The sequence below is a fragment of the Anabrus simplex genome, chromosome 3 (genome assembly GCF_040414725.1).
Source record: "Anabrus simplex isolate iqAnaSimp1 chromosome 3, ASM4041472v1, whole genome shotgun sequence".
Taxonomy (NCBI): Eukaryota; Metazoa; Arthropoda; class Insecta; order Orthoptera; family Tettigoniidae; genus Anabrus; species Anabrus simplex.
In genome coordinates, this window is record NC_090267.1 from 170,006,596 (window position 1) to 170,024,025 (window position 17,430).

At 41.9% G+C, this 17,430-nt stretch overlaps 1 protein-coding gene across 1 annotated transcript in view; it reads right to left on the bottom strand.

Moving 5' to 3' along the window:
* Positions 1-17,430, bottom strand: part of GlyT (Glycine transporter) — a 778,762-nt gene that overhangs the window by 80,211 nt on the left and 681,121 nt on the right. Inside the window, exon 4 of the mRNA XM_067143829.2 lies at positions 11,631-11,784. Coding sequence (XP_066999930.1) covers positions 11,631-11,784 — 154 coding nt within the window. The remainder of the gene's footprint in view (positions 1-11,630; positions 11,785-17,430) is intronic.

The following is a 17,430-nucleotide window of genomic DNA, read 5'->3' on the forward strand; positions in this document are numbered from 1 at the left end:
GAAATTACATTGCACTTCGTTTAGCTTACCTTATCTTGGGTGATGACACAACTTATCAAATGACAATTTGCTTGTCAACGCCGGTCGCATCCTGTCAACGCCGGTCGCATCCGGCACGGTTACAGATTATGCGGTCGCTAGTGGCACTGGTCGCATGCGGCACGGTCGCATCTGGCACGCCACCGGCAAGTTACGTCAGAATATGGAGAGATAACAATCGGATAGTCGCTCGCAGCATATTCCTCAGCGCTACCCGTCTAATGCAACCCCTTGCATTAGTAATCCTCGTTTCGACCGCATAGCATTAGGCTGGTGTATCGTACAATAGCTGTCTGCATATCGGCAATGTTTAGTGTGTCCGAATACACAGACATAATTTTAATCTATGGAGAATCTGATCGGAATGCAGCCGAAACTCGCTGACGGTATGCACAGGAGTTTCCAAACAGACGTCTGCCTTCTACACGCGTGTTTCGCCGAAAAATATTAGTTTTTGTTTCATACAAACAATTCTTTTATAGAGTGGAATGTCTGCACGTGTATAAATTAATTATTATTTTTTTCATTTTTGACGTATTTACAAATGCACCCTGTTATGGAATGTGTGCAGTAAAGTGAGTGCTATTTATTTCACAATATCCGAAATACAGGCACGTTGTCGCTTCTTTGAAAACAAGTGATTAGGCATCCCATGCATCACTATTGCATGCGGGGCATTTTAAGTAGAATGTCCGGCGTTCGCGGGCCGCCTGGAGTATATTGAAGACATGAGGCCAAAAAGATACCTTTTTACGGGCCGTACGTGTGGTTCTTGAAGATGTTACGAGGAATTTTTTTAGTGACAGAACAATGTCTCACCGAGCAAGTGACTCTGCGTTTTGGGTCACGTAGCTATGAGCTTGCATTCGGGAGATAGTTCGGCAGCCCTTAAGATGGTTTCCCCATTTTCACGCCAGGAAAATACTGGGGCTGTACCTTAATTAAGGCCAAGGTCTCTCCCTTTCTACTCCTTGCGCTTTTCTATCTCATTGTCGCCGTAAGACCTATCTGAGTCGGTGCTACGTAAAGCAAAACGTAATATATAGCCTATACATATTGTCACTGTTATTGTCACTGTTAAGTCATTTTGTTTGTCCTCATCGGTGATTAATTCTGTGTTTCTGAGGTTGACAGATAAGAATTTAACTTATTTGATGACGTTTGGCCTTAGTAATTGAGTGTCAATTGGCGAAACCAGATAAGTCAATTTTTTAGGAGATAAATGCACTGATTATTTCGTTTGTATTGTCGTTATTAAAACTGATTTACTGACGAGCTGCCTCTGTGGATCAGTTGTAGAGTGTCGGCCTCCGGATCCCAAGATAGCGGGTTCAAACCCGGCAGAGGTGGTCGGATTTATGAACGGCGGAAGAAAGTCCATTCGACACTCCATGTCGTACGATGTCGGCATGTAAAAGATCTCTGGTGACACATTTGGTGTTTAGCCAACAAAACCAATTAAATCTCAGCCATAGACGCCCAAGCGAGTTCTGGTTTACTCGGTCTGCCATCTAGTAGATCTAGAGTAAAACAGAGCGTCAAAATTGACGAGCAGACAGCCAGACGGCGTCAAATCGAAATGCCTGCACACGGTAGCCGAAGTCATACGATTATTATTAATTTAATTGATAGTGTATTGGGAGGTACACACCAACGCCGCGCATTTAAATCTAGCGCCTAAAAGAACTCCTCTACTGGTGAAACAGTGAAATTTAAACTAGGCCAACTTATAAATTTACTCAGAACATGTCACCACTAAAATATGATGTAATTTTGTTATTGTGAAGTTTTCCGAACTGACTGTATTTCTACTTGTTTTGTTTGCCATTCATCAAGAAGTTTGGACATTCTTCCATAGATGTCACTACTAAAAACTATGCTCATGCACCCTGGTGCGAAGTGACAGAACTTTTGATTTAAAGAAGTTTGGTATTGATAAGTATTTTTTCTAATTGATGTCCATTTATTTTTGGGATGGCAATATTTATCTTTTCTTTCCGCCAGTTTTGAATCCAGCCAATCCCTCATTTCTGTAATTAATGGTCTACCAATCACAGTCTTCTTCTTCTTCTTCTTCTTCTTCGATTTTGAGTGTAACTTTGAAAGTACCCAATAAACATGAGAGGGTGTGGCTAGTTTAATCTCGAATGGTCTCGAACTTTCCAGAGGGTTTATAAACTGCGGATTTTCACGTCTCTTGGCCAATTGATCATCATCTTACTGTGTGCGTGTGTCAAGCAGGAGAAGGGAGGCCTCTTCGTCTGCTGCTAGAACTTCTACAAGGTAATGGCCATATAACATCTTTCTTTCTTTCTTGCTAGCTCCGCAGTTTAACCCGAGGGAAAGGTCCGAATCATCCATTATGTAACCTTCTTTTCTAAAAATGTAACTTTCTGCCGGCTAATGTAATTTTTTTTTGCTAGGGGCTTTACGTCGCTCCGACACAGATAGGTCTTATGGCGACGATGGGACAGGAAAGGCCTAGGAGTTGAAAGGAAGCGGCCGTGGCCTTAATTAAGGTACAGCCCCAGCATTTGGCTGGTGTGAAAATGGGAAACCACGGAAAACCATCTTTAGGGCTGCCGATAGTGGGATTCGGACCTACTATCTCCCGGATGCAAGCTCACAGCCGCGCGCCTCTACGCGCACGGCCAACTCGCCCGGTGGCTAATGTAATAACTTCATTACATCTTCAACTGTAAATCGGGGATAGAGAGTGATATACCCTCTCGAGCTCCCCTTCATCTTGGTTTGAGGTGTCACGCTTTTGTTTCTGCTATGTATTGAAGTGATTTCCATGCGTGCTACCTCAGTAGTTTGGAAATAGCCCCCGTTTCGTCGGTCAAGTGCCCTATAGGTTTTAAATTTTTGGACCTCAGCCTTCGACTCCATTCAAATTGTACTCGGGCCGTTTATTTAACCTGTTATTTTTTTCTAAGGCCCTGTAGGTTGGGTACTAGATACCTCTGTGTAATAAAATCTTTATTTGTAAATAGTGCCTTGTAAGGCCAGAGCTTATCAGATTTTCATGCTATGTTGCCTTTAGTAGGCTTGGAAAACTGAGAGCACGTTAGCTCTTTTTCTAGTGTTTAAAAGTGTCTCGGAGAGGCTTGATATTGTAATTTACGGAGCAAGTGCTCCATGTATTAGGGGATTTCTGCATTAGTAAAATCGTGCTCTTTTGTAAATTTTGAGCTAGGACCTCAGGAAGAGTAAAGTGAGGGCTTGAAGCCCACGATCTGTTTACACCACCAATTTTGTCGTTCAGAGACTTGTTTAATGTTGGCTACTTGTACCTGTAAATTGTGAAATTTTGAATTTTGAAAATTTAACCTTAAGTTTAAGTTTTAATTAATTTTGACATTGTAGTTAGACCCATTCACCCCGGCACCTTCTTTTACTCTGCGATCCACAAATACCCCGGAACAGACAGATAACTTGATTTCATGTATATGAAAAGAGAAATAATTAACCTATTACATAGCACTTCAATTTTAAGTATGACTTAGCATTTGTTACATATTTGCTTTGAATAATAATGTTATTGAGAAACTCATTTACATCGAGTTTAAATTTTAACTTACATTAACCATAAAAATATCGCAGAGTATTAGGATGTCACAAGTCTTAATAATGACAAAATACGAGTAAATATGAGTACTATATGCAAATAAACTTAGTCTAGCACTGACTATGAGAATACACCGTTATAAAGTAATTCAGAGTCAGATAGCGCACATTTCACTTTTTCTTGAACAAAGTACTGTACCGTATCACCGTATCACGGTCCAAATAGCATCATTTTTATATAATCAGAATATTCAAATATAGCACCATGCAGAGCCCGAACTCCGTGCTTCAGGAGGAGGTGACTCCCATAGCGCAAACTCCAGTCCTTGCGATTACTCCGAACGGGAAGCAAGCTTTACATATTTCAAACTTACTAGTGAAGACCCCGTAGATAGCGTTACTACGTCAGGGAGAGTGAGAGAAAGGAGATCGCGAGAGGATGACAGACAGGTTTGAATTTATCACGTGAAGCGAGTAGTGCCAACTACACGTACCTAAATATGAGCACTTCCGGCCTGGCAGCAAGCTATTACATCAAGTTATTTCCATACGAGTGCCAGTTCTATCATGTGTTGAACACTAAAACAAATTGGTTTAATTTATGGAGAACTATTTTCACCATTGCGGTGAGAAGCAAGCAACTTAATGGTTTTCTTACTCCAATTCAAATGGCCGTTGACAGCACGCGGCCACTACACAAAGACAGTCTGTAGAAAGAACTGGGATACACCGACCCTTACGGAAACGGACATTTACTACAAAGCTGGGAAGTTGTGAATGAAAGACTGGCGCGGAGTGTTGTATCTCGAGACAATGTGCCTAACATAGTGCCTTAAATAAAGCAATTATAAAGTGTTAAATAGGAAATAAACTAGCTCGCCCGAGAATGTGCAGTGAGTAGATGGTATCTGAACTAGATCAAGTTCGTCATTTTAGTGCGGTTCGAGGGAACTTAGCTGCCTAATGAACTTGTTGTGACCGGGTTTTCATACCCTGATAGGCTACTCGTGATCAAACTCATATCATAAGTACGAGATTTACTTTAACAATCTCGCCTAGGTCGCAACCACTGCGCGCGTATACATGCAAGGCAGTGAAGAGGAATATTTGATTTCAGCATCCAGTTTCCAGGACTTGCAGTGGGGCAAGAGAGAAAAAGACAGCAACAGTGATGGCGTTCGCAGGAATCGATTCCCAGGCTTCCAGATTCAACGTCCGCAGCTCCAGGATGTGCTAACTCTACGATGTAGCACCGGACGGTGTGCGAAGGCAATTTAAGTATGACTTATAGTTGTAGATTTGACTCGGGGCGTTTTCTTTTTCAATTATGTAAATATTTAATTACGTAAATTTTAATGCCTTAAGCATGTTTATTACATGTGTAGATTCATTTAACTTGGGGCTGACGATAGGCTCCAGCCAGGTGTTTTATTAGCTTTTCTTAAGATGGTATGAGGGTAAAACTAGTCTAATCGTTTTTTACGTGTTTTATATGTAGTTCTCTTAAGCGTCATTTTGGACGCTAGGGTTATTTGATGTCATTGTCTTCAGGTAGATTTGAAGGTCTGCTCACCTCTAGAGTTTCGAACGGGGAACCCGGTATTGAATACCAGGTAGTTAATACTGTCAGGATGTGCTTGATTTGCATGGAGCATGTTTTTCAGCTTGGAGCGAAACCAGTGAAATATTTCCACCGTTGTAAATGAGCGAGGACCTTTTAGAATCATATGCAACAGACTGACCCGTAGCCGAGTATGAGATTAGAACCAAGAGAGGGTAGATACGAGGCAAGAATGAGCCCAGTTATGTGTGTGTATTACCGCCATGAGATAATAGTGGAATTAGCCGTGAGAAGGCTTAGATAATGGGCCGAGAGCGAGCCAAGATTCGAACCTGTATAATCTAGATGCGAGGCGCGAGAAGCGCTAATGGGTGTAGCCTCTCTTCCATAGAGAGGCGAGGTGCGTGTGAAGTACGGGATTACTGTGAGCTCTGATGTGGCGTATTATGTGACGCAATTTTATGAAATGCACAGGGAGCTTATTTGTGTTGCTTTCTGTCTCAGTGCGATGATAGTTGAGTCTCGTTCCGTAAGCCATGTGGATAAAGGTCTGCAAGGAACGCAGGTAGTTTCTATGTCGGCTCCCCGAGCCCTTGTACGCTTTGAACGAAGCAAAGGGGGTCGGTTCGCATTTAAAGTTATTACCGCTGGTCACTTTCTCCCACAGCTCAGCTGATATTGCCAAGCCTTGCCGGAAAACACATGCAACGAGCGCGGAATACAGCTGGTGATATCCAGATCCATAGAGGGCCCGTGTTCGAGACCAGGATATCAGACGTGGACGTCGATTGTATTTATATGTTTTTCTCTTTCAGGAAGTGTCTCATTACACCTTGTATGTTTGTATATTTATTGTACTTTATTATAGCGTGCAGCGTTGTATAACTGGGTTCCAGCGCGAGCTGATTTTTTGGTTGTGAGGTTCCACCCTCTTCAGCTTATTCGGACGGATCCCATGATATTAAATTCAGTGTTTTCTTGGGGGGGGGGATATGTGTCAGTCTCAAGTCATTCTTTTGTTATGTGTTTACCGACTAGATCTGATTTGTTTAACCAAGCAGAGATGTACGAGTCTATAATTATGTCACGTGCAGTGACGATCATGATCGAGGCTTCGTGCCACCCGTAGGTTGAACTCATCTTTACGCTCCGTAAAACACAATGATACCACCGTATTTCCACACACGGTGTACATAATATGGGTTCGAGGCCCGTGTTTCGATTACTATTCTGTGACGACAATTTCTGTGTAAAATTTTGTGAATTAAACATCGTTATTTTATTTTGGGAATTTATCACGCTTTCACATGCGATTTGTTAATAAATTTGTTCCACCCATTATTTCCATGACTTCTCATTTACGAAATATGTATTCTAGAACCTGTCCTGTTGATTTAAGCTAATTTTTGATAGACTTTGCGACCCATTTGTTTCACCCGACCCCTCCACGCAGCTTCTTCGCTGAGCTAGGGCAAAAATTTGGGGACAGGGAAAGGTACAATGCACTGGTAGATGAGTAAGCCGCTGGGATATTATCCATCAAACCTAGAATGATTACTTCAGGTCCTTTTCTTAGATGAATGGAATTTTAAGCAATCCGCCAGTTAGAAGTTTGACAACATATCCATTTTCAAGGTACCTAATTTCTATCAAGCTGTTGGGTGTAAAGAAAAATTTCTTATCATGCTGTTCGTTTCCAGTCATATCGTGTTCCAGTTGCAATTTACACTCTAAATCTTCCTTCTTAGAACCATAACAACTATTCGATAGTATTCGTTTATTTATGTATTATTAACTTAATTACTTTAATTAATCATTACATTAAATATAAAGTATGACATGAAAATTACGTAATAAACATTAATAGAAAATAAGTTCACCGGACAAAATGTTAGTCACTCTAGTACGCACGCACTGATGAATCGTTAAGCCTGTACAGATAGCGCAGCGAACGAGGTCCGTGCTCAACCGCACGCACACTGCCTCTACGTGAGCATAAGGCAATACCGATCAGTGAGACATTGATGTTTCAAGTGGACAGCGTACGTCAACATGGATAGATGTAAGCATGTGGAAGAGTGGCAAAAAGGGGCAATCGTGTTTGGCCGTGCCCATGGTCACACGGTGAGTGAAGTTCCTGCATTTGTTTGTGTTTCGTAGCGGACTGTTCAGCGTGTCCTCAGCAGTGATGTACTACATGTGGCCAAGAAACACGACGTCAGTATTGTGGTCGGAAAGATACCTTGACTGAGGGGGACCGGAGACGCTTTACACGGCTTGTGAATCAAAACCGCTTCCAAAGCTGACAGGAATTGCTGCAGTCAGTGAATGAAGGTCCATCCCAACCTGTTAGCGAGAGAACATTGCGGCGGAGACTGGATGCAATGAACATTTGGGGTGTGTCACCTTGCAATAGGCTTATGCTCACACAGGCACATGAAGGTGCTCGTCTTCAATGGGCTAGAAATAATCGAACGTGGACAGTAGCTGACTGGAGGAACGTAATGTGGTCTGACGAATCACGTTTTTTCCTGCATTCCAATGACGCACGTCGTCAAGTACACCGAAAGCCAAATGAAACATTTCTTTGGGGATGTGTGCAAGGTCAGGTTCAAGCCGGAGGTGGATCTGTGAAATTTAGGGGTGTTTTCGTATCATGGATTGGGCCAGCTCACTGAAGTGACCAGTAACATCTGCAGTCAACATCTGCATGATGAGTGTGCTATTGATACCTCGATTTTCAAGATGGCAACAGCGAAGTTCACCGGGATGAACGCATATGTGACTGATTTAATTAACAACTCCCCCACCCTATTACATATCGATTGGCCTGCAAAATCACCTGAATTTAACCCCATTGAAAATCTGTGGGACATGTTGGAACAGCAGGTAAAACGCCGACATCAGCATTTGGTGGAACTGCGCGATCAAATCCTCAGCGAGTGGCTTAACCTGGATGCGACGTAACTGAACAATCTTGTGGACTCACTTCCTAACCGAATCCAGGCCGTTATCAAGTTCAAAGGCGGAGTTACACGCTTTTAAATTATGCTTGTAATGATTTCTCCAGGGGTGACTAATTTTTTGTCCGATGAGCTTACCACTTAACGCAAAGCCTTGTGGGCGATATATTTCATATATTTATCACTCTATATTTTTACCTGTCAATTAATGAAGACTTACTGTGAATTATACCGCCAAAGGAATAGCATAATACAAAGTATGCCAACCTTGCATAGTTATATCTCCCATATATGTTACACGATCACTTCAGTCACTCGTACAGTCAGTGACTTATTTGGTGTCAGTACCAAACAAGATGCCTTTGCTGGCAGGACCTAGTGTTTACAGTGCACTATGTCTTCTGGTATAGGCTAGAGCAATTTTGTTACTTTCATAGATCTGTCTCTGTCTTTTCCTTGGATTTGACAATATGAAAGTGATTGAGGTATGAGCGATGATTGTAATGTCAATTTCTTATATAGCCAGTCCCTGCTATGAATGGTGTGAAAATGATGCTCATAGGGTCGGTTTATACATTTCAGTGGGCTTGGCAGACTGATATGTAATAGCAACTCTGGCTCGGTGAGGAAAGCAACGGGAAACTATACCTCACTCCTCATTTCCCTAGTACGTCTCTTCAGTGATGCCTAGGCCATCTATGACAGCTGATGGCAGAGCTGTTGAGGATCGCACCAGCGGAAGCGCTGACGGACTGAACATACATACCAAACAAGACCATCCTTATTTTATACCACGCAGAGAATCATGAATTGTTTCCTTTCCACATGAGACGATCGTTTATAAACTCACAAGGAGACCTTGCCATCGTGTCCCCACCAATTTGATACATTTTCGGTACATTGTACACGCAGGCCAAAGCGAAACCTTTCACTGATTCAAATTGCGCCCTGTTCCGAGAAAATGGAATTTGATTACTTTAGGAGTGCCCCACAAGACCAGTACTTAACACATTGCCGCAAACAATGAGAATCACAACGAGCAAGCTCGCCGTTTCACAGGCTCGAGATTCGTGAATCTTGATTCCGCAGCATTTTCGTGCGATTGTGTTGACGATGTGTTTTGTATTACAATCGTATTAAAGTTATGCACACTAATATTTTTTAAACAATATTGGTTGACTAATGTGTGGTCTTCATCTGCTTCTCTGTAGAGAAATCAGATGACATTGTAGAACATATGAGTACGTTATTGTTAAATGTTGATTGTTTCAAGAACTACGTAGGTACGATATAACTGATAATTACAAGTTTGGTATCGCTGGTGAATATTCAGCATTTGGGCCGTTTTTGTTTTATGTTTGGGTAAAGAATTGCGAACAAAGCATTCACAAAATCTTTCTTTCGCACGTCTTCATCGATATGGTATATTTTTTTGACGATTATAAAGGGCGTTTGAGAGATAAGTACAAATAACCTTACAGCCGGTAAGGATGAATGTCCGCAGTTCGTAAAATATGACGTTTTTTAAAAAAATTAGCGAATAGTTTGTCCGAGGGAGGAGCTTGAAGAAGTGTTTGATTTGTGAGGTAGGTAGTAGCTTCGTTTGCCCCTCGGCTTATACTGCTTCAGGCAGTATGCATGCGTAATGCCGTAAGAAGCAAGTTTATTTTAAGTACATCACTATACTACAGCTGTGCACATTACTTCATTGCGGCTTCAGGACATATGTATGCGTAATGTGCAAGAAGAAATTCTAAGTGCTTAAAAGAATGCTCCTGTGCATCAGCAGCACCGCTCATGTCTTCGCTGGCCTGATCACAGATCCATAAACCATGCCTTCGATTTACGCAGGCATTCTTTTATCAAATATCATGCCTCAACCTCATGTGCAGGTGTACACCATCAGATAAACTGTGTTGCTGTGGTTTTTGTGTTCATATAATCACAATCATTTACACTTGGATTGGAGCAGTGCTCTGGGACAGGGGAAACATCCCTTTCAGCTGGAATTTGAACAATGGATCTCTAAATGATGCAACTTCTCAGTCCTATTATAAACGATACATTAACTCAACCATGAAAGTGGAGTGCTGTAAAATGTAATAAAGGATAAGTAAAGCATGTAAAAAACTGGAATTATAGTTCTTGCAAACAAACAAAAATTCCTTCAGATACAAAATTGACTTTTATCTTAAAAACTGAAACAAAATACAGTGAAACTCAGTGAAGAAGTTTCCGCATAAGAAGTTTTCCCGCCTAAGAAGTGCTCTGGTTCATTAGTCTCACCAACATCACCCAACCCAGTGAGCTCCTGTTCACCAACCTCACATATGTTCTCTGGTGTGTCATCTCCCTCAGCGTGCTCTGATGCATGGCTCTCACTTGTGTGCTACTTAGAATTAGTTTGACCTTCGTGTCCTGCTCCTAACGTATAACTGTGTGCTTTGGAAAATCAACCTCACCAGTGTTCTTTACTGCATCAGCCTCACCTGTGTGGTTGGGTGTATGAGGCACCCAACGAACGTTTTAACACTGGAAATTATTGTAATATATGTCAGAAAAGTCCTATGTCATTCATCATTAAATACTACCTGAGCTACGCCCGGCTCAATACCTAAATAGTTAGCATGCTGACATTTCATCCAAGGGGTCCTGGGTTCGATTCTCGGCAGGGTCGTGGATTTTAACTTTCATTGGTTAATTCCTCTGACTCGGGGGCTGTGATTTTGCGCTGTCTTCATCAATAGAGTTCAGCAAAGATAAGGCAGGTCGCCTATATGGCGGCAACTCGAAAGACCTGCACCAGGCCTCTGCGGAGGCCACACCCCATTATTACCTGAGCTTCAAGTATGAAAGTTTCAACTCGAACATTTTATTTTTGAAACTGGGCATTATTTTAACGCTAAATGTCTTCAGGGACCTACCGATATTTATTATTATCTCCCAAACACCTGTATAGCACAGTTTACACCGTTGCAAGAGTCACGCAACGACTACGGATTGCTACATGAACCAGGGCAGTACTGAACAAAAAGAAAACGCAAGAGAAGCTGTAATTTATAAGACATCTAGCACATCGAATAAAGGACACAAACTGTGCAGAGATTTGGCGGATAAAAGGAGTGAGGAATACCGCGTGCTTATGAAAAACACCAAGATATAAAATCACACGCATATGAGGTTCGATCCGTGAGACACGAGCATGTGTGACGGAGAGATTGCTCTTTCTGGCAAACGTGTCGCATGCTGGTCTTCGAGGCACTCTCGAAATATTCAAATTCAACTTTCTCTCGGAACTGGGTGGGAGTTGCACTTTAAACCAGTGAAGGTTCTCGCTATGGCCTGCACGTATATTGAAAACGGATCAAATTTTAGGGGACATTTTGGCAAGGTCAAAATAGAAAAACAGAAAATGACAAAATTTGACCTACTTGTCTTCACACTTTTGCTGTTCGATTACTCTTCAAATGGGTGTTACTGTGTTTAGTATGACTTACGTGAAATACTCCTCGGCCGGCGGTCTGCGTTCTGCGTCCTTCGCCAGGTGGGTAATGTTGTACGTGATGGCTTCTGTGTAGTTGTAGCACACTTGTAAGTAATAGGTACCATTCTGTTCAGCGCACTTGTCAGCAGCTTCGTATAAAAAACAATCTGCGAACACAGAGAACAAAAATATGGTAGTGAATAGGCAACTCGAGGTCTTTTCAAGATATACAGTGTGACACATGGATTCATATATATTGTGCCCTCTACAATTACTCTTCTTACTGTGTCGTTTTCTGGTAATCCTGCTAAGAGGGGAGGAGTATTTAGTCTCTACTATCAGCAAACATTGAAGCGGATTTTCGTAGTTCAATGTTAGAAGATTGCTAAGGTATGGGCTACAACTCTAAAAATATAGCACAATAGCATTGGTATTAGGCAACATCCATAAAATTCACTAAGGCGGGGGTCATAAAATTAATCTAGGGTGTGTCTTGTCTTGCCTGTGGTGATTTCGCAGAGGCTCTGAACATGTGGGAGTGGGATGGTGTTCATGCTCACGCCTTAATCCCAGACTAGCATTTATCGCAGGGGTGATCGGTTCTTCAATTTTTTTGCTATTGGCTTTACGCGGCACCGACACAGATAGGTCTCATGGCGACGATGGGACAGGAAAGGGCTAAAACTGTGAAGGAAGTGGCCGTGACATTAATTAAGGTACAGCCCCAACATTTGTCTGGTGTGAAAATGGATAACCACGGAAAACCATCTTCAGGACTGCCAACAGTGGGGTTCGAACCCACTATCTCCTGAATATTGGATACTAGCCGCACTTAAGCGACTGCAGCTATCGAGATCGGTATGGTTCTTCAATAAATGTCTAAAACAAAGTAATGTATTCAAATAAGGCTCCCAAGTAACTGCAGGGATGAACGGGGCATAATAATTTAAATAGGGTCACGGGCTCATTCGTAGACACTCAAATGATAGACTCCACAATAGGACTAGGAAATGACAGAATTGATTAGGGCATGACTAAATATCTACAATAAAATAATAATGTACATATTTCCTTTGGAAATTGCAAAAAGGAGCAATTTATTTAAGTAATTAAGCAATATTTATGTTATGCCAGAATTTCAAATAGAACAATAAACAAACCTGAAAATCAATACAACCTGTATTTTCATCATCCTACCACTTTGATGGTGGGAATAATATTATATGAGGTCGAACAGCGACCCGTATGCTTGTACAACATGTAAATCTGAATCGGTCGAACGTCTGATCCGTATGGATCGAACCACTGACCCGCGTACTTAGACACGTAAACCTGAAACCATTTGAGGGGACGCGTTTCGCGGGTTTTTAGATAGATAGATAGATATATAGATAGATAGATAGATAGATAGATAGATAGAGAGATAGATAGATAGATAGATAGATAGATAGATAGATAGATAGATAGATAGATAGATAGATAGATAGATAGATAGATAGTTTAACACTACAAATATTAACCATTAACCTCCCGAAAGAACGAGTTGCCAACAATGGATAAAGCATATACGTCTAGATTTTAAAGTCTATTGAAAGTTGCCACCTAACTAGAAAAATGTGGTAATAGATGTAATATACTTCACAATATACGTCTCAATACGCTTCAGATCCACATCAATGCAGGGTTTTTGAGAGAACAGTTGGACATATACTGTTCCCGCTTATCCACGTATGACAGTTGGCATGATGTCTGAGATGGTCTTCTGTGATAAGCTGAACCGTTTCCAGAACTGCACGAAGATAGACGGTACTGTACTCCGTCCCCCTGGAATTAGTCCAGTAACGTCGATCTCCTAGGTAGGAATATAGGAGTTCCCTTTTTCAGCGTTCACTTCTTCAGGATAGACTCTATGATTTTTGAATTGAAGAGTCGGGTCAATTATGTAACCTTTCTTACTGGTGTTGAAAGTTATTATACCAATACGCTGCGTGTTGCTGGCAGGCGATATGCTAGGTACAAGCTAAAACCCTTTCTACGCATTTCATTGACAAGTAATTATAATGACATTCACATTTACATTCCATAGAGTTCATATTTCTTCTCAGCAACTCTCTTAGCATGAAACACGATTAGTACATGATTGTTAGACTGAAATACTGTTCTCGTTTCGAAATGAAGTACTTCTTGTCTTTTACCAAATAATCTTCGAGCGAGAGTCTATACGCTACTGCTTTGAAATTTCAAAAAAAAAGAAAAGAAAAGAAAAACTAACAACTTCTCTTTCATATTCGCCCTTGTTTATTGAATGCCGTCGTTGGTGGACATAGTTTTTGTTTGATAATCTGCTGTAAATTCTCAGACAATATAGCAACTAGTGTCGTGCATTGTTCGAACTTGAGACAGGTAACCAAGACAGAACATCATGTGCTTAGCTGCCTATGCAACCAGTATCACGCATCAGTGGAGCGTGTAAGCTAAAATGCCCGAGTTTGCTCCAATTCGTTCGACAGGCCATGTTCGGAGCGAAGCTTGCTGATTAGGGAGGATGGCCTTGCTTGCTTTACTGACGTTGCAAGCAATGTGGTTTTTCCAGATATAGGGAATACCTTGTTTACATACAGTGAAGCCCGGGAATTCGGAGCTATAAAATGGCGAAGGAATGGTTGAGTTACCCTTTTGCTTTGAGCTGAAGTTCACAATGACAGGTGAATCGACGGACAGCGTTATGGCTAAAATTCAAAGCAATGAATATAAATTAATCAAGAGAGATGGGCTCAGTTCTGATGTTTGGAAGAAGTTCCTGCTTGTGGTCACTGCAGATAGTCAGCAGATATGGTATATTTCCTGTGAAATGTGCAATGCACTGTTAACATATAAACCCGGTACAACTCATTTAAAAAGAAACACGTTTGAAAATTTAATGCTGGCTTTTCTCGCCAAGTATTGCCCGGCGTTACAAAGCAAACCGTAACTAGCGCGTGTGATTTCATGTGTGCCACAGATTTCCGACCGTTTAACACTGTTGCCGGAGAAGGCTTTAAAGAATTAGGGAAGAACTGATTAATATCGGTGCTAATTTTGGAAAAGTAGATATTGTTGATGTGTTACCGCATCCTTCCACCATCAGTAGAAACGTCCAAGCAAAGGCAGATGAAATACCAAGCGAAATAATGCCGTTGATTATTTCTGCTATGCACGAGAAATGTTGCTCGGCTACTGTTGATATGTGGACTGACCAATACAACCAAACCCATTATCTGACGCTGACTACGCAGTATATAGACAGAGAGTGGAAGCTGATCAATAATGTGGTTTTTACTACAAAATGTCCAAATACAAAGAAAGTAAGTGCAAGTATAATTGAGGAAGTTTACGAAAGAATGTCCGAGTTAAACATTCTTCATTGTGATTATGAAGACATGTTTTTTGTAACAGATCAGTGTTCAAACATAAATACAGCTTTCGAAGAACATAGACGTGTGCCTTGTGCTGCTCACTGCATAAATACAGCACTTGCGAACGTATTCGATGACACGAGATTTCTTATGAAAGATGCTCAAGTATCTGCAAACACAGTAAACGCCACAAAGGAGGCCCAGCTTCAAACAACGGTACAGCAAGAAGTAATGACGACGTGGAATAGTCTCTATACGATGTTACAATCTGTTTTTAAGCAGGAGGAATACACGTGGCAGCACGTAAAATTCATTAACCATTTCTCCGACAGGAGCAATATTTACTACATTATTTTCCAATATTGCTTACCTATATATATATACGAGACCGCCCGAGTTCAGTATATTGTAGAATCACAGTCTAAAATACGAGTTTAATTATTGACAGTTACATGCTCAGTCATAAGTCCACCATTGAGGCAAAAGCGAATGTTTCCAAAGATAAAGGTGCGCGAGTCAAAACAACAGAGTACGGCTAAACAAGAACAAGGGGTAGCGAGCACTTCTATTGTGCAGAGACGAGAAGAATGCAAGAATGAGGAATGTGGCCTGCAAGCACGAATTTCCTGTTCTGCCCCTACAGAACGGCTCTTATCTGCTACACGAAAACATTGACACACACTTTGCAGTTTGCTGGATTACAACTGACAAGAGCGAAGAGCTGCCAGTAGAAGATAATTTAAAGTCGCCTGGGTAGTAGTGCAGATGCTATGGTAACCATTGCGTCACTGGCTCTGCTGGTGAAAACCCCTTCGCCCCGTGCCTCACCGGGCATATGCATTCTTCTGATCTCCCAACAATACCTGTGCCTGAGACAGCGCGTCAAGGAGCGAGTATGAAGGGGCAAGTTCGAACGAACATAGCTCGCCTCGCCTGTGAGAAGCGAGGCTCGGTCATAGCCATACTCGCCAAATATGAACCGAGCATAGAGCGTGTTTTGCACGACACTAATAGCTACGCAAGAAAACAACACTCGTATACTTACTATCTCCCGAATGCAAGGTCACAGTTACGCGACCATAACCTAACGGCTAACTCGCTCGGTTTCCTCAGGACTGTATCACTTCTCGTTGTAATGGTTGGACGCGCTTTACACATCCTTTTATTCATTTGTCAAGTATCATTATTACTTTTATGCCCCAATTACTACGTTAAAGGTTTTCGAAGACAACGAGGTGCCAGAATTTTGTCCCAAACGAGTTCTTTTACGTACCGGTAAATGTACTGACACGAGGCTGACTGATTTGATCACCAGACTTAGCTTGGATCTAACCTGCCAACTTGGGATCAGATGGCCAGCTCCTTAACAGTCTGAGCCACTCAGCTCCGGTGCTAAGACTTAAGGACGACAATCACTTTATGGTTAGTGCCATATTTACTAAATATTCTCCGAATCATCACCTCCTTGTATATTTATAGTCTCAATTTCATGACCCGTCCTCCAACTCTATTTTTGAAACAATTAAAAATTGGATACAATGTTATCACTGACATCCTCGTGTAAATCCATACGCTAATTGATTTGCCATTTCAAGGTACGGTAGTGGGATAACTTAATTCTATCAGAAGAGCCTTTCTTCTTAGGCTCATACAGCGTTGTCATTGTCAGTTCGACATTTACAGTATTTTTATACTACAAGTAATAAGGGTTGTAGTAGCTTCAAGTATTTAGTATACTCGCCTATAATTTTAACACTGTTATAATAACGACGGAGTAGTTAATGGATTGGAGTGTGTAGATCAGTGATATATTTAAGAAACTGGAAATTGCAACACCATGAAGGCATTGGCCGTTTGTGTTGATTCCCAAGATATGGAACGATGCCATGTAGGTATGTAGACGATCAAAGTTTCAGACCCATTGGATTGTTGCTACAGGTCTCCTCACGTGATTAGTCGCGGAGGAATCAACTCCAGTATACGGACTCTGGTGTAGCGTAGTTGACTTGCAGTCTGTGCAGTGAAGTGTTTCCCGTCAAACATGCCTCGACGACAGAGAAGAGCACGCTATCAACAACTGTCGCCGTTTGAGAGGGCTCGGATAATTGGGCTGTGTGAGGCTCAATTATCGCTAAGGACTGTCGCTGCACATTTTGGCCGACAGGCATCTACGGTACAACGTGCATGGCAGCAGTGGTCAAATGAAGGTACCAACATTCGTAGACCTGGCACAGCCCAGCGCGACAGACAACTGTGAGAGAGGATTGCCGCATCACTCGGATGGCCCGGATGGAACCCCATGCAACAGCAGCGCAAATTCGAGCAGCTGTGGCACCCCACGTCACACAACAAACAGTTGGTAATCGCCTGCGTTCAGCTGGATTACGAGCCCGTGTCCCTGCAGAAGGTGTTCCATTG